We start from the raw sequence: 15,752 nt of genomic DNA on the forward strand, positions 1-15,752 counted from the left end.
CCCTTTAAAAAAGCTGCCTCAGACAACACTGGGCTCTCTGCGATCTGAATGCTCATTTTATAGGAAAAGGAATAGCATAATGAGGTTTATTATTCTTAAAGTTAAGGACGGAATAGATGGCAGAAGAGAATACTTAGCTAGACAGAATGAGAGAATAATGCTGAAAAGTAGTAAGTTAGGAGAAATGATGAGGACTATTTAGGAACAAAGAACAAAGGCGAATGAAAGCAAGCAAGGAAATAGAGGAAAAAAACCTGACCGCTAGAGCCTGTCTTTGCCCTCATGGTCTGAAATACCAGATAGATGCAGAGAATGACTCAGGCAACAGTGAGGAAGTACACAGCAAAAATCAATGGAAAATTGGAGAAGAACAGTCATAAAATATTTTACTTTTTAAAGCTTTGTTTTTCCAAAGCCATAAAACAGAGACTATGCTACCAGAAAGGATATACACACTGAATTTCAGATATCCGATTCATTTCACTAACATCTTTATAAATTCAGACTATTATCTCTTTTTCAGAAGTCCATTTGCTCATCTTTCTGCCTCTGGGATGCAGTTATTACACACAAGACTTGGGGTGCTTCCTGACATAATGCCAGTTTGAAACGCAATGCCTGAAGACAAATAACTTCCAAGTTAAGTTTTCAGCATGTTATACAGAGGTCACCCTGAGTGAAAATAATCAGACACATTAGAAAAGCTTTCAGTGTCTTAATCTTTCCTGTAAGGACAAAAATAAGTCCATAATTACATTGGTGGTGTTTCATAGGTTCCTGAGCAAAGAATTTGCAATTGCTTTATTCAAAGGGTCAGAACCTTCATTTATCCTGGAATATTATGATAAATTATATGAACGGTAATAGCCCTGATTTTAGAAAACAGAAATTATTTCCTTAAGTAATTTGTTCTGATTTAGGTTTCTTTCTTGACCACAAAGGGAGAGAGATGAGACGATAGATACATTGCCACATTCAGCTAGTTAATTTTTCATGAATCTGAAGCTATTCTGTTCGTTTTCTAGGATCTACAAAACCACTCTTAAAAGATAATTAAAAAACCCACTTTGTTCAGTCTTCATAAACATGGATTGGGTCCAGCCTACACATTCCAGACATTTCTTCTTTCCTTCAAAATGTATTTGTATATTTTGAAGAAACGTACATATGTAACTATATTTCTTTTTTTCAAATGTCTAGTCAATTATATAATTATAATATCCTACAGTATTATCAGTAATATGACAACAGTATAATTAATATTTCATACAAATAATTAACTATTGACTTATTATTTTATATATATTTATATCAATCATTTCCACATTTGTAGAATGAAATGGGTAAGGCCTAAGAAATAGTCTGGCTTCCTAAATAAACCATAGATCCTTTATAAATAGTTTTTTTAAAAAAGTCAACCCCCCTGATTAAATTAGTGAAGCAGCTAAGACTCTTGACACTACGATCATCTTAGTTTTTCAGCAGCCTTGCTCTGTGTCTGTAGCAGACGCTCAGTATCTACGCGCTCAGAATAACTGTGAGCTTAAATCTAACCTCAATACATTATTTCTGTACCAACACAGAAAAACTCAGCCTCTTCATTTCCTACATGGCCATTTCAAAATGGTTTTCAGAGTCTACCTTGTTCTTGACCAACTTTCCAGGCTTGTACCTTCTTTGAACGGTCTGACAAGCTCTCCTCGTTCCTGCTCCGCCAAGAACACTTTCTTAGGCTTAATAAAGGTACGAAGTTCCCCAAGCTTACTTTGATGGAGGATGAATGAAGTACTCATTTCCAGATAAAAGGAGGATGGCCCACAGTACTTTAACTGTTCTGAATTTTCACACTGATCAATGCATGCTGGAGGCCACAATATTCACAATATACGCGAGGCAGAGGCAATAGTTCCTTGCAGCCGTTTTCACCACAAAAGTGATGCATTTTCTTGTGAGATCTTTAAAATCTTTCAAAAATGGAGTGGTAGTTCCCCTTTCAGTTTGTACTATGCATTTCTGCAGAAGGATAGTTCTCATTCTTATTCGGCCTGTATGTCCTCCAAGACTAGGACACTGATGTGGCATTCATAGGTGATCTTTCCACCTACGCGATGTACAATATGGGAAGGGGTGTTTACCGTTTGAAATTCATGCGTATTTCCACTCTTAAAATGGTGCAGTTGACAAAATACACAAAAACCACAGGGCATCGATAATGAAGGAATTCATTTGGGGAATACATGAAACAATGGGTTTGCATTAGGCAAAAACGCTACAGAGCAAACTAGTCACTATTACGCTGCTCTCTGTGTCACCGCATTCCCCGTGATTTGTGTATTCAACCTCGCTACTGGAAATAGACTCTTCTTCTGTTTCACTTCTGATTTTGGTTTGCCATTAATTTTCCAGAGTGTTACTAAAACTCATTTTGTTGCATTTGGAGCACAGGTATCTTTACGCTGCCCAGCCAAAGATATTTGAAAGATAAGTATTATGACAACTTTTCTAAGGTGTAATGTTAACCTTTTCAGAAAGAGGAATTAAAACAAATGGAGTAAGAATGCATTCCATCTACTAACTCCATATAAATTCATGCAGTTTTTTGTTATGCCGAGATACAGTAAGTGCAGGAGATGCCGCAATAGGAAGTCAGTACCAGTGCTCTGACCCACGGATTATAGCAACCCACATTTCCCACAGCAGGCAACCTAGGAAATGTTATAGTTCCCATCCATTAACAACAGTCTTTAAGCACCCAGGTCCTTAGGCACTCATCTGGAGATTAAAAAAGAAAGGGGAGTTTCGGTCCTCCTCCTTTCTCTTCATTTTTTTCTTCCATCGTCACCTCTGCAATGGGAACGAGGCAAGGAAATTGCTACAACAAAAGCCAGATATGACAACCCTCAACTAGTTTGGGAGCATTTTCCACTGGTAGAACACAGAATGGTTACTGCTGCGGCATTATAATGCAAAAGAAACCATGTAATAAAAATAATTGTCAACAATCCAGAAAATTAAAGACCTCATAGCTCAGGATTAATGACCAGCCTTGTGGTTACGCTTGGTTTTAGTTGTTAGTGTCATTGAACTTGTATGCACAGAGCCCTAAATCCATTTGTAATTGTCAACGCTTTCATAGAATCGTAGAATCGTTTAGGTTGGAAAAGACCTTTAGGATCATCGAGTCCAACCGTCAACCCCACACCATCATGCCCACTAAACTAGCACCAGTATCAATGTTATGAGAGGTACGTGACAGGTAAACGCTTTTGGTCTGAAATGTTAGGCCCAATTCAAATGGTAAATTCTGTATGTTACATTCTTACCCATTTAAGACACGTCACAAAATGCACCTCAGACTGATCCTGCTTTTGGTTGCTTTAAGGGAACTTTTTCTATGATTTAAAAGTAAGAATTTCCTATTACTACCCACTCTTCCAAATTACTAAGCTATCCAGAACAGCAAATTTTTGCACCGATTCAGGCACTTCTATGCACTTATTTGCACTGATTTTTTAAACCTGATTTATGCTTCTTTATATCACATTCTCTAGAAAGACCAAAATACTTCACTAGGAAATCGATTTTTAAAATTAACCTTCCCAAGAAATTTGGCGATTTACTTTCCTAATTATCCTTTCTACACCATGTTCTTGCGTTAAATCTCATCGCTAACAAGCACTGAGGTATTAGGGTTACCAATTGTGAATACAAATATACAACCTGCTTATTTGCACCTTTTTTTTTTTTTTTTTTTAAGCAGGAAGCACCCCAATCCCAGGGATGATTTTCCCCAAGCGATACAGGTGTCTCACACCGTATGATGTACCCTTCGATGGATTTAAAATAAGTTTGACATTTATAGAAAACAATTTTTAGGCTGGATGAGAATCTTTGAAATAAGATCTTTATCTTTGAAATAAGATATTTAGCAAACACATCATGATTTCTTTCCTAAAGGTGAAACTGCTTCTTATCAGACATGACAAGATGCATAAGTGCTGCTCACCTGAAGTTCCCACTTTTATATACGAAAACATACTTAAGTAATTACGCACATTTATATTCACCTAAAAATACTAGCCTGCTATACCAAAATGTTTATGCAAATGTAATAAAAAAGGAAGCTGCACATCTGTAGTTAGAGTTAGTTGGTTTGTAAGAGGAAGAAAAAGCCGAGGAAAAGATACTTAAGAATGGATGTGATCATAAAAAAAAAGCCTTCTATAATACAGCTTCAAGTGCAGAGGGTATAATTATGGACTGACTATGATTCTTTGACAACCTATTTCACAGTAGCAGATTTCAGTGGTTTTATAATCACAGATAATGCACAGATTTATAATAATGAGGTGTCAATGTGTGGAAGAAGAGGATTGCAGACCATTATTTTCTCAGACATTTTCATGACATGTGCCAAGTAGAGAGAAATGTGAGCGATGTCTATTAAAGAGGCAGCCTAACTTATTCAAGCACTTTTGGGTACACAGGACATAACGCCGGTTCTCAAAAGGTTGGAGCATGGAAATACTGATCCATTTTACAAACGGGAACATTAAACACAAAACCTATATGATGGCAGAAAAAGGAAGGAAGAGTGTTCTGTGTTTCAGTCAAATATCGAACATCTAATTCTAACCTCTGCTCCGTATGCCCCTTTCCTCCGCTGCACTACACCAATACCTGTAAAATCAAGGAGCCCTCAAATGCTTCAGGGGCTCTGACCCGACACCAATCTTGGACAGGGGCATAGTGGCTTCTTGGTCCTCTTCCTTCAGTACACCTGGGCTTTCATGGCGGAGCCACAAACACTTCCAACCTGATTAGATGGACAATAAGAACCAGACAGACAATTCTACAGCCACATTAATCAGGAAAACTGTGCTCCTGAGATCCCAGAGTGAAGCTCAGTCTGCATGACCTACAAAAGAAGAGTCCACTCTCCTGCAGAACATAGAACCAGTGATCTTAATCCAAACGAGCACTAATATCCCCATGTGCTGCCATTAATGAATCCAGTGCTTTGTTTCCAGAGGCAGCAATTTTGGGGAATGAAGGTTTCTTCCTATAAAACAGTTATTAAGGAACCGACAATCAGTACTGTAAAAGTAGCAATGTGAGATTCAGTTTTATAATTATATTCTGCTTTCTAAAATTGCATTTCGATTCTAATTACATACAGAAAGATTACTAGTTTTTGGCTTCAGTCTCTGTACTAACAGTGAATATCAACAGCTGTTGTATAAAAATTACAAATGGGCTATGAGTTAGCAATTCCTATTTATATTTCAGGAAAAAGTTTTGGAATTTGAGGAGGACATTAAAGTGTCCTTTAATCATTCTTCTGTAAAACTTCCTTTTTAATTGAAATCACAGATTTCTTCTAGATCTATTGAACCAGTTGAATACATGAGCAAATTGCAACCCTGGAGATGAAAATTATCAGGACAGTTGTTAATCACAGTAAATCTTGAGTGTATTAAAATGCTTGAATCTATTAAATCAAAACACTTTTCATCAATTCTTTTTCTCGTCCTTTCTCCTAAACTGCTCTTCCCATCTTGCATGATTAGAATATTCCTTGTGGCCTATCATCAATTCATAGATCCCTTTTAGCAAATTTGATTTGTATCCCCCAGACTATTTTAGGTTTTTATATCAGTCTTTTTCACTAAAAAAAATCACGACAAGCAAAAACCGTCTTACTGTTTAGTGCCATATTACCACAAACTCGCTATCGGTGCCCAACAGGTAAATAATCCTATGAATTAGCATCCTCACTTATTTCAGATGCAAATCCATCTTCCTTGTAGATTTGTTATGCAGACATGGTTCATTTAGCAAGTGACAGACAGAATTTTGTTCCTCAGCAATAAAAGTAACTGCTTCCTAACTTTAAAAAAAGTTTATTGACATCAGAAACAGGCTTAGAATTATCCCCCAAATTCATCCTAGTCTTTCAATGAATTTAAAATCCTCCTTAGTTCCAGTTTGATGCTCTTACAGGACAAACTTTCAAAGATGTTTGAAAAAAAAAAAAAAAAAAACCCGAGAGAGAAACTGTACCTTGGTGCTTGTCACTTGAAATGGAACTTTTGAGCCCTTTGTAACTAGGGATGTCAGCTTCTCAGCTGGTTTTGAAGGGATTAGATTCATAGCGGGAGGCTGATTGTGCAGAACGGAAGACAGGCAAAGCTGCACGGTCTCCTTCAGAGCTTTCAGCTGTGACTCCTGGGGAAAATAAGAAATCATCCGTTCTCTAAGATGTGTTATTATGAACAGAATTGTTTGCTTTCGCTCTCCGCATGAAACCAAACATTTATGAACAGCTGCTGCTTTTTCTTAACAACAGAAGAAATTAAGGCTGTTTAAAGCAGGTTTTTATAGGATTAGGTTACTGTGCGTTACACACCAAACTGCCCAGAAAGTCACTGCACTCTTCCCTCCCCTCCGTACAGTTTTATCCACACTGATTATTGCCAATAATTATTAAATATTATTTCATTGGAAAAGAAACAAATATACAATCTATCAAATATCACACAGCGTCCGGACTTTTACACGCAACAGTTACAGAGAAGTAAACGTTCAAAAGTATTGCAAAGACGCAGTCTTTGCATGGAATTTTGTTTATAATGTTCAGGATAATTGGTATTTTTCCACAAGTTACAAAGATCGATTTTAACCCAACAAAGACGACGTCCCTCAGGAACATATTAAGCTGTTGCAGTGTACAGTAAATAAACCATAGGCCTTTTCACCTCTTAAGAATATGATTGTCTAGATCCATTACTGTCCAACAAGCCGAACTAAAACTTTTAAGTGGCGAAGTGCTTGCAACTCATGCTACAACACTGCTGTTTTACTCATAGAAACAGAGATAGAGATATTAATGAAAATAGCAGTCTGTCATTGAAATAAACTGGGACAGTAAGAACAGTGAGGTAAGTACAGCACTGGGGAAATCTCATTTTAAAATCTTTACTCCATCCTAGCGAAACACTTAGAGTCAGATGTTAGATATTGAGGTAACTTCCTCATACTCATTTCAGGGGGAGTTAGGCAACATTTGGCCTTTAAAAAAAAAAAAATCTGGCTCTTATTCTTTATATTAAGATTATGCCTACAACTACAAGCTACATCAGCACATTTCAACCTTTGAAGATTTTTTTTTGAAGATACCTAAATCAAGGTATACCACGGCAAAAGTTGATGGAAAATATATTATAGGTAACATTACACACTACATACTACATATGTGAAATATTACATATACAATATGAAAATATTTCACAGTTATACAAATCCTAAGCAATGACATTCGGCATATACCACCTTGTCTCAGTTTATTTGAAAAACAAGTATTTTTTAGAACCTGACAAATATTCTATGTTTTACATCAGGTAAAATTCCCCTGAACTGGAACCAGGGAATACATCTCATAACTGTAAAAATTTGAGCGTTTCTTTAAAAATAAACAAGCAAAACCAGTTAGTAGGGTATGTTTCAATGGTAAGATCAAAGACAACCATAAAAAGACTATTACTGCACAGCACAATAAGGAAAATCAAAGAAATAGGAGATGGACTAGAGTTTGGTTTGTTTGCAAACAGACAAAATTGAATGTCTGTCCCTTAAGAAGCGTGCAGTGAGGAGCAATGCTAGATTATCATCAGAGAGGACAGCACTTTGTATGAACTACTTATTAAAATGTATGAACCTGGAGTCAGACTGATATGTCTCTAACCTAATGGCAGCGTAAAAGGGAAAGGATTACTTTATCCATCTGACTCGGAGATCTTTTAATTTCTAATTGGCAACAGAAGACCTTAGCATACTTCTTTTCCTGTAATATGTCTTTTCCCCATCTTTTCACGAAGAGACTGCAAAGAGAGCATAAATCACCATTTGACATCGTCAAAATAAGCTCAGACACCAACCTGGCGGAGGTAGCAGTCTGTCTAATTTTGCCTGAAGATATGGACTCAGCCGTTATAGCACTATACGACCCTAGTGCTCCCTGCAAATCACACTGATCTGAAACCACGCTCCTTCTGTCCGGAAAACCCTCCGGATCATTTCTCATCCTCTCATCTCCCACCCCTGCCACCTAGTCCCTGTTCTACCTTGGCTACGGCCAACCATTTTGCCATTCCAAAGGTAAAAACAGAATAGGTTACTTTGTTTTCATTCTGTGGGTAGCAAAATTCAATTTTGAGTTTGCTGATAGGAGTCGTATAAATGGGTAACATGAGACTACAAGTTAAGGAAACACTATTGGGACCAGGAATGTCGTTTGACAAAGCTCTTGATAACCCTGCAGAGATGTGATTGGGATCAAAGCAAGCTGCTTGCTGGTCAAAATACTGCCAACGTGTGATGCATGTCTTCAGATTTCCCAGATCTGTTTATACTCTTTGTCGTGTGGTTGGATTCAATACAGAATAATTTGGGCTGTGGTAATGCAAAATTTGTCAGTCTTCCAAGGGTCCATCACGGGAACTAGAAAAGTGTTGTAGTGTAGGTAGACTTAATGAGAGACACTAAGACCACTGTCAGCACAAACTAGTATTTAATGGAAATGTCTGATACCCTCCCAAAAGAAAAATACAATTTAATGCCTATTTACAGGGACAGTTTGAGATTTGATCGCTCAATTATTCATTTTAAACCCAGCTCATTCCAAAAAGGCACATTGCTTTACACATTGCTTCCATTCCTTTAGCTGAAACTACGCGTGCTAACGTTGCCAAAACAGTTAAGGCCAAAGTCTTCACCGAAGACATGGATAGACCTTGGCCACCTTTAACTCTTTTCAGTTCATAGTTCATGCAAAAAAAGTTCTTAACGAGGAAAGAAAGGTACCTACAACTTAGTCTTATTACTCTGCCAGTTAGAACTAGTCAAATACAGGTATTTCTAGTCTCCTAAAACTGTCTCGCAATTCTCACTGGCGTGAACTTTGCTTTCTTCCTTCATTTGCACTGCTTTTTTTACTCCTGCTTGCCATTTCCACTGCACTTTCACAGAACGTAAGCAATGACACCATCCAAAGACTCTCTGAATGATGATTTGCAAGAAGATGACACTGGGCTTGTGGTTAAGCCTATGGAACCACAACTGAGCCCTAAATTAAAATTTTAAAACATTTAATAGGAAAGAAACAGAGGGTCAGACAAGTCATCTGGGTGTGCTGCAAATCCCCTTTTAATTTGCAGACAGAATCCTTTAATAGCATTCTCATTAAAAGTTCCTGATGTCAAACGTTCTTTGCTTTCTCCTTCACAACTGTCTGCAATATAATGAATAACTGCATTTAGAAGATATTTACGGTAAGCATTGCTCTCTTGCCATTGCCACAGACATTATACTGGCACTAGTGAGAGACCATGTCCGTGAGTGTTGTACAAGCAAAGAAGGAACATGCTTGATTTTTAAATTAATATGTGGAGGGGTTCTGTTCAGTAGTAACAAGAAACACATGATCTATCACCACACGCACACAGAGGTTTGAATAACGCTACTGCGAGCATTGCTTACGCAGATGACATTTTGCAATGCTGGATGCAAATCCTCACTCAAGAGGATGATTTCAGTGATTGAAATATTGAAGATAAAGAAAAATGCTTTTAGTGCAAGGGCAATGCTTTTTTTTATTGTCTAATGGAACCTGAAAATATTAGAAAACCAACCCCAAAAAGTAGTCTTTGATAGCATATCGAAGTTTTTTCCTTTCTGATAAACTGCTTCCCCATTACACGATTTATTTTCTTCCCAGCTACCCTAAATCTAGAAGAAAGTTCCCCATTGCACAGCTGACGGGCATGAACGTGTCCTGCTTTGTCCCCTTCCTGGGATCCCCTGCAGCATCCCAGACATCAGTGGGCTCCTCTGCCCACAGAAGAGTTAGCTCCGTCACATCAGTCCCACTCTAACAAGAGACTGACCCCTTTCTATACTGCATCCTCCTTGGAACTATGACTAAACCTCAGATAAAAATCATATCGGTTACAGGCACGTTCTCGTTAGTGTACTTTTGCACATAAAGAATTGTAGCATTTGGCTTTCTGTGGGTTTTTGAGATGTTTCTTTCTAATTTGATTGGCCTCCTTTTAAATAACTTTGCAGCTGTACTTAACTTCATGCATCATAATTAGTTCCACTGATTTCAGTAGCATTACTCCCAGGTACATGCAATTAAGTATGCATCTAAATCATTGCAAGACTTTAATTTGTTTTTGTCAAATCACACTGAAACATTCACAGCTGATAGAGACAAACACGCTCACATTACGTTACACTTCTTACCTTGTCAAGGGCTGCCTTTTCCAATTCGTCTTTTGCAACTGCTAGTTTTTGCTCCAGATCCGTTAGCTGTTGTGCCTGTGGAAATAAAGAAGAAAAAAGTGATGCAATCTACAACGCATTTTTTCCCCATAATTTTTCATGCAGTGCCTATGAGAGAGGACAGGATATATATTTTACAAGTAATGTATACGAATTGGGTCAGAATTACTTGCAAAAAGGCCAGGCCTCAAGGGATGGGGTTTTTTTCCTGAGGAAAAGTGTATTTTTATGCGGGAACTGGGCTCAGATGTGCTCCATTTACGTGAATGCAAGTTTACTCTAATTTCAATGTCAGTAGCAAAAGTAACTCTATACTATAAAGTATTTAGAATTATGCCATAACATCCTTCTGAAAAATTCAAAATATTTAAACAGTTTTTACTATTTTGTTCATTTATTTGACTTCTGTTTGTAATTTGAAACACTATTTTGTAGTTTTAAACATTAGGATGCTAACATTAATGTGACTTGGCATAAGCAGAGAAATTAGAAAACACCCAAACATTCATGCGTGTAGACTCCTTATGAAAGGCTACTATCTGCCGGTATACAAGGGGTTAAGTCCAGATTTGTTTCTCCATCTCCTTCCCTGGAAATGTGAAAGGAAAACTGTCAAAACAGCTAGCTATGCAACTACATAGTGAGAAAGCATTTGGGGAGATTTGTGTGTGAAGTCAGGGTCAGGCAAGCAGCCTGCACCCTGTGAAAAAGGGCTGTTGGCTTTTTATACGACATCGCGTTATTTTCCTGCATAGTGCTTCAGGAGGAGATCTGGCTTTTTACAATGTATATGCAGTATATTGAGTGCAGGCGTTCAGAAGATGCTTTTAAATAGTCAGTAAAGGCAGGCGATGATTTTCTCTCCCCTTCCCTAGGAGCCAGACGCGCACAAACAGACTGCTCTCTTCAGGGAAATAATATCCCCTGCAAGAACCTTCCATTGGAGGTGCTGGAGCTCCCAGATCCCTCCACTTCTCAGCCCTGTCACTAATAGCACATTACAATGCAACCAAAAGGGATAAGGTACGGGTTGGGTTTTTTTACTGTGGAATTTGCAAAACCAGGTCACTAGTTGATTTCACCGTTTAGGAAGGGAACCATAGAGAAAGATACTGGACTAATCAGTTTTCTTTTCTCTCTGAAATTCTGATTAGGTAATGCACATTTTGTGCATCAAGAATAATTGGATAAAGTTCTCATTTCTTAGCTAAAGAGCAACACATTTTCATTTTGACCAAGTATTTGCAAGCACCCTTTCCCTCAGCACCACCCCATGCTCACCAGGTTTCTGAAGTTCATCCCCAGCCAGATACTATTTTCTTGCCAGACTTTTCAAGATCACGTGCACTCTGCTGACTGTAGCGTAGCCTAATGTATGGCCACACAACATAAACGCTGTTTAGCATAAACCCTACAAAACAAGGTCCACTTGGTCTCTGGCTCGGGGCAATGACCGTACTTCCAGCACATGTCGGAGCTGATCCATATCAGCTCGGGCAAGCCTGTAGACCTCTCAGCAGATACCTCAAGTGACGTTTATTAGCATTAGGCATAGGTTGTACTGGCTGGTAACACAACAAAATCCTGGGATTTTCAGTTCCCTGCCCACGTAAAGAACTACTTAGTCGTATTTTAAAACAGGATTAGGCATTTATCTGTGGATTCATCAGAGCAGTCACAGTTTCATTGGTCAAAACCAATCTTGAAGGAATCTTGCTTCAAAGCAGAAGTCAACGGCTTCCCCAGCTACAGGGAAGTCTCTTGAGAACGCAGTCCCTAATTTCCACTGCATCACGTTTCTTACAGCCGACACCAGTCGCTATCACACACACAGATCGAACCACTGGTTTGGTTCCTCGGTCTGGCAGCAGAGCATCTAATACAGGAAGAATGCCGCCGTTTCACTGGAATTTGCAAAATGTAACTGGACTTATCACTGGCTTTTTGGAGAAAAAAAACTTATATCGGAATTTTTCTAGAGTTCAGTGCCATTTGCAGTTGTTACTAACCACGGTACATAATGTCACAGTAAACGCGGTGCCAGTCAGTGTTTGAAAGACTGAACATTAAGCTTGGCTCGGACGCAGAGACAGTTCTCTTTAGATACTAGAACTAGACCAAGTAATTTCTCACATCACTAACATTTTAATAATTGCTACTTATTAAACTATTTTTACAGTAGTTATACGAATTCATATATTTTCAATTAATGAGAAGCAAGATTTGAAAAACAGTATATATAGTTAAATAATTTGAATTGCCATTAAAAAGGAAATTATACCAAATAACATTTACATGATAAATGAGAGGCCAGGATGGCATCTCGGACGGCGCGCATTGCTAAAGGATTAGAATCACATGGAAGATGATGGATTGCCACCCGGTGCGGGCCAGACAACTAGGCAACTTCTCCATTCAGCACCATCTGTGTTACAATTTTAAGCAGTGGAATACCAGAGCTAAAGTTATGAATTTCAGGGTGTCTGGTTTCCTTCAACACATGCATTATGTGGGCACCTGAAAAGCTGGGTAGTTGATAGAAAGCAAGAAACGGTGGTTACAGGTGACTGCTGCTTCTTTCCTTGCAGGGGGATGCCTGGTGCTACATAATGTGTTGTACTCAATGAGACCGCAGCCGTATCAAAAAGCAACTTGGAAGAAAAGTGTTTAATTTCTTTTATTGATGCCTGCCATTATAAAGATTTAATATATTTTAATCACACTGCTCACATCAAGGAAAACATTTTCTGTTTACGGTGAAAAGGTATTCTTGCAAAGGACAGGCTCGTATGTATCAATAAAGCCTTTCTGAGTGGATCATTAATCCAGCCTTATTCTTATTTTTGGTAATACTGTCTTATTTTGATGGACTAACTGTTTCTGTAACTTTCATGTAGGTTTATTTTATTTCACAGATAACTGAGCCAATAGGTCAGTGGTATCAGTCCAACTGACATCAAGTGAGAATAAAATCCTGGCATTAAAAATGCAGTTTTGATGAAGCGTTCGCTCGTGAGTAGTGATATTTATTTATATCTTAGACACAAAATGGCAGAATAATAAATTTTTTTTCTGAAAATTTTTGTCTATCAAGGTTGAATTCATATTGCAGTAGTCTCACTGCTGGTTTAATTTATAAGATCTTTAGAGAGCCTAATTCAATTAATGCGGCTTGGATACCAAATAAAGAAAAAAGGCAAAATACAAGTAGGACTACACAAGGCCAATTCTGATAAGGAGTAAAGTGCCTTTAAAGACCACAGTCTGAAAAAACTTTAAAAATATTAAGTTTCTCTTAGGCATTCTTGCAGAAAAAGGTGTTACAGGGGAAACAGTGAGATAATTTTTTCATCCTCTGAAAGAGTGCACTGCGCAATTACTGTCAGTGAAGTACACCTTTCTAACTCACGTAAATGAATGCGCTTACCTTTATCCATTCTGAATTACGTTAGACAAAATGCCCATATTTAAATTCTTCCAGGCAAATATACAAAAAGCAAAGACTAGTCTGATTTCAGGAAGACAAAGAGAAATCCAAAATGCATAGAATGTTTTGCAACGAGTAATTGAGACCAGAGAGAATTTCTGCATATACATCAAAAATGTGAAGGCAATGCTTACATGTCTTTGGGATGAAGACTTTCAATGTTCAAGAATTTATAAATATCATATCAATATAACATAGGTAATTGAGATGTTTGTATTCCTCAAAGGCACAGAAAAACAACAAAAGAGGGGGGTGAGACAGGAGTTTTGTAATCTGAAAAACAGTGGCTAGAAGCTTTACACTTCTCACTTCCTTAGTCACAGCAAAAGAAAAAAACCATTCACTAGTGGTCTTTTGTGTAGCTTTGGAGAAGTTATAGCTTTTGTTTGGTTTAAGAAAAGAATCCTTTCGATGATCTTTCTTGGGACAAACATACCCACGTAAATACAATGAATAAATTACTGGTGGATTATATATTGTTGATAACAATGTGGTACTTTACAAATAAGCCCCAAATACAGCTACTTTAAGTGTTCTTGTTGGTATTTTACCCTGAAAAGGTAGAGCTGAACTTTCTTCCCAAACCCACAGACATCTCCTCCTCCCAGTCCTCCCATTTCTTCTCAGGAGTCAGACAAAACCTAAAGCTTCTCACCTTTTGAGGTGAGTTACTAGACTTTTCCTGACGGTACAGGTCAGCAAAACCAGGCTGTGATCCTGTTTCTGTGTACAATTTAACAAACCAAGTAACCCAATGACTCGCTTAAAAAAAAAAACAACCCCAAACAATCCTATTTCCTCCTGAGCAGTGCCAGAAACAGGACCCCTTACTACAATTAAATACTGGGTACAATTAATTAAATACTGGGCACGCTGCGTGGGTCAGAGGGAGGACAGAGTGCATGGTGCCCACCTTACCATTTCGGTCTTATTTAATCCCTGATGTATCCCGTGTTAATAGCAGGGTAGGAATTCCACCCCCAGAATAATTAAGGGTTACGGTTCTGATCAGGCGGGTGAGGCGGCTGCCCAGCTGTACAGCTATTACAAATACTGCATGCTGCTTAGCGCAGCCAAAAACTATTTTTAAAAGGCTTTCTAGCATTTCTTTCCCAGAAACTTTATACAGCATGTCAGTGTAGAATATAAAGTATATAAGGATGGCTTTTGCCGGTGGTTTGGGGTTTTTTTTTATGTTTGTTTTTTTTGTTTTTGTTTTTTTTTTTTTGGGGGGGGGGGGAATGTTGGTTTTTTTGGTTTGGTTTGTTTTTTTGAAACTTGTAGCTGCTTAAAATACTCCCTTCCCTTTCTTTTCCTTACACAAAATTTCAAAGGTTTGGGTTTTCTTTTTTTTTTTCCCCAGAACAGCCTAGGTTATAGCTTCACATTAGAAGGATTACTCACACGTGCAGAGATAAACATAGTCATGACCAGGTTTTCTTTACTTCAAGACATGATAAATTGGGATTTTATTTGGTTATTACAAAACGTTTAAGGATGTATTGTATTTCATACCAAGGATTGCTGTTTACCGAGGACAGAATTAACACACATTCTGCTTAATTAGAAAACATGATTGACTAAGTGATGTTTAATCACACGTTAAATAGGTTGGGTATTCTGAACTCCACTTTTTCCCGCATAGCCTTAAATAAATGTTTAACGAAAAAGATAAAAAATACTTAATGTACAACTTTTTATTTTATAATTGATTATATTTTCTAACTAGGACAACTTTTTAAATTGGAAACCACTTAACCGGAAACTTGAATAAATTATCTGGTAAACACAATTCGACCGTGCGTATTCTGTAAGCATTACTTGTATCTTAGAAAAACAAGGACTTGTGCTTCTAAATTGTACTGTTTATTGTAGCACAAGGTGTTAAATGTGTTACACTTTTTTGGCAGCTATTCCATTT

The 15,752-nt window shown here is 37.8% G+C and overlaps 1 protein-coding gene across 4 annotated transcripts in view; it reads right to left on the reverse strand.

The window, feature by feature from the left end:
• The window catches only part of LUZP2 (leucine zipper protein 2), a 329,431-nt gene that overhangs the window by 37,579 nt on the left and 276,100 nt on the right, over positions 1-15,752 (reverse strand). For all 4 annotated transcript variants that reach the window (XM_049820232.1, XM_049820233.1, XM_049820234.1 and 1 more), the window contains 2 exons: positions 10,306-10,380; positions 6,064-6,228 (listed from right to left, as the gene is read on the reverse strand). In XM_049820232.1, the coding sequence (XP_049676189.1) occupies positions 6,064-6,228; positions 10,306-10,380 (240 nt within the window). The remainder of the gene's footprint in view (positions 1-6,063; positions 6,229-10,305; positions 10,381-15,752) is intronic.

The sequence above is a fragment of the Accipiter gentilis genome, chromosome 17, assembly GCF_929443795.1.
Source record: "Accipiter gentilis chromosome 17, bAccGen1.1, whole genome shotgun sequence".
In the NCBI taxonomy this organism is placed as follows: domain Eukaryota; kingdom Metazoa; phylum Chordata; class Aves; order Accipitriformes; family Accipitridae; genus Astur; species Astur gentilis.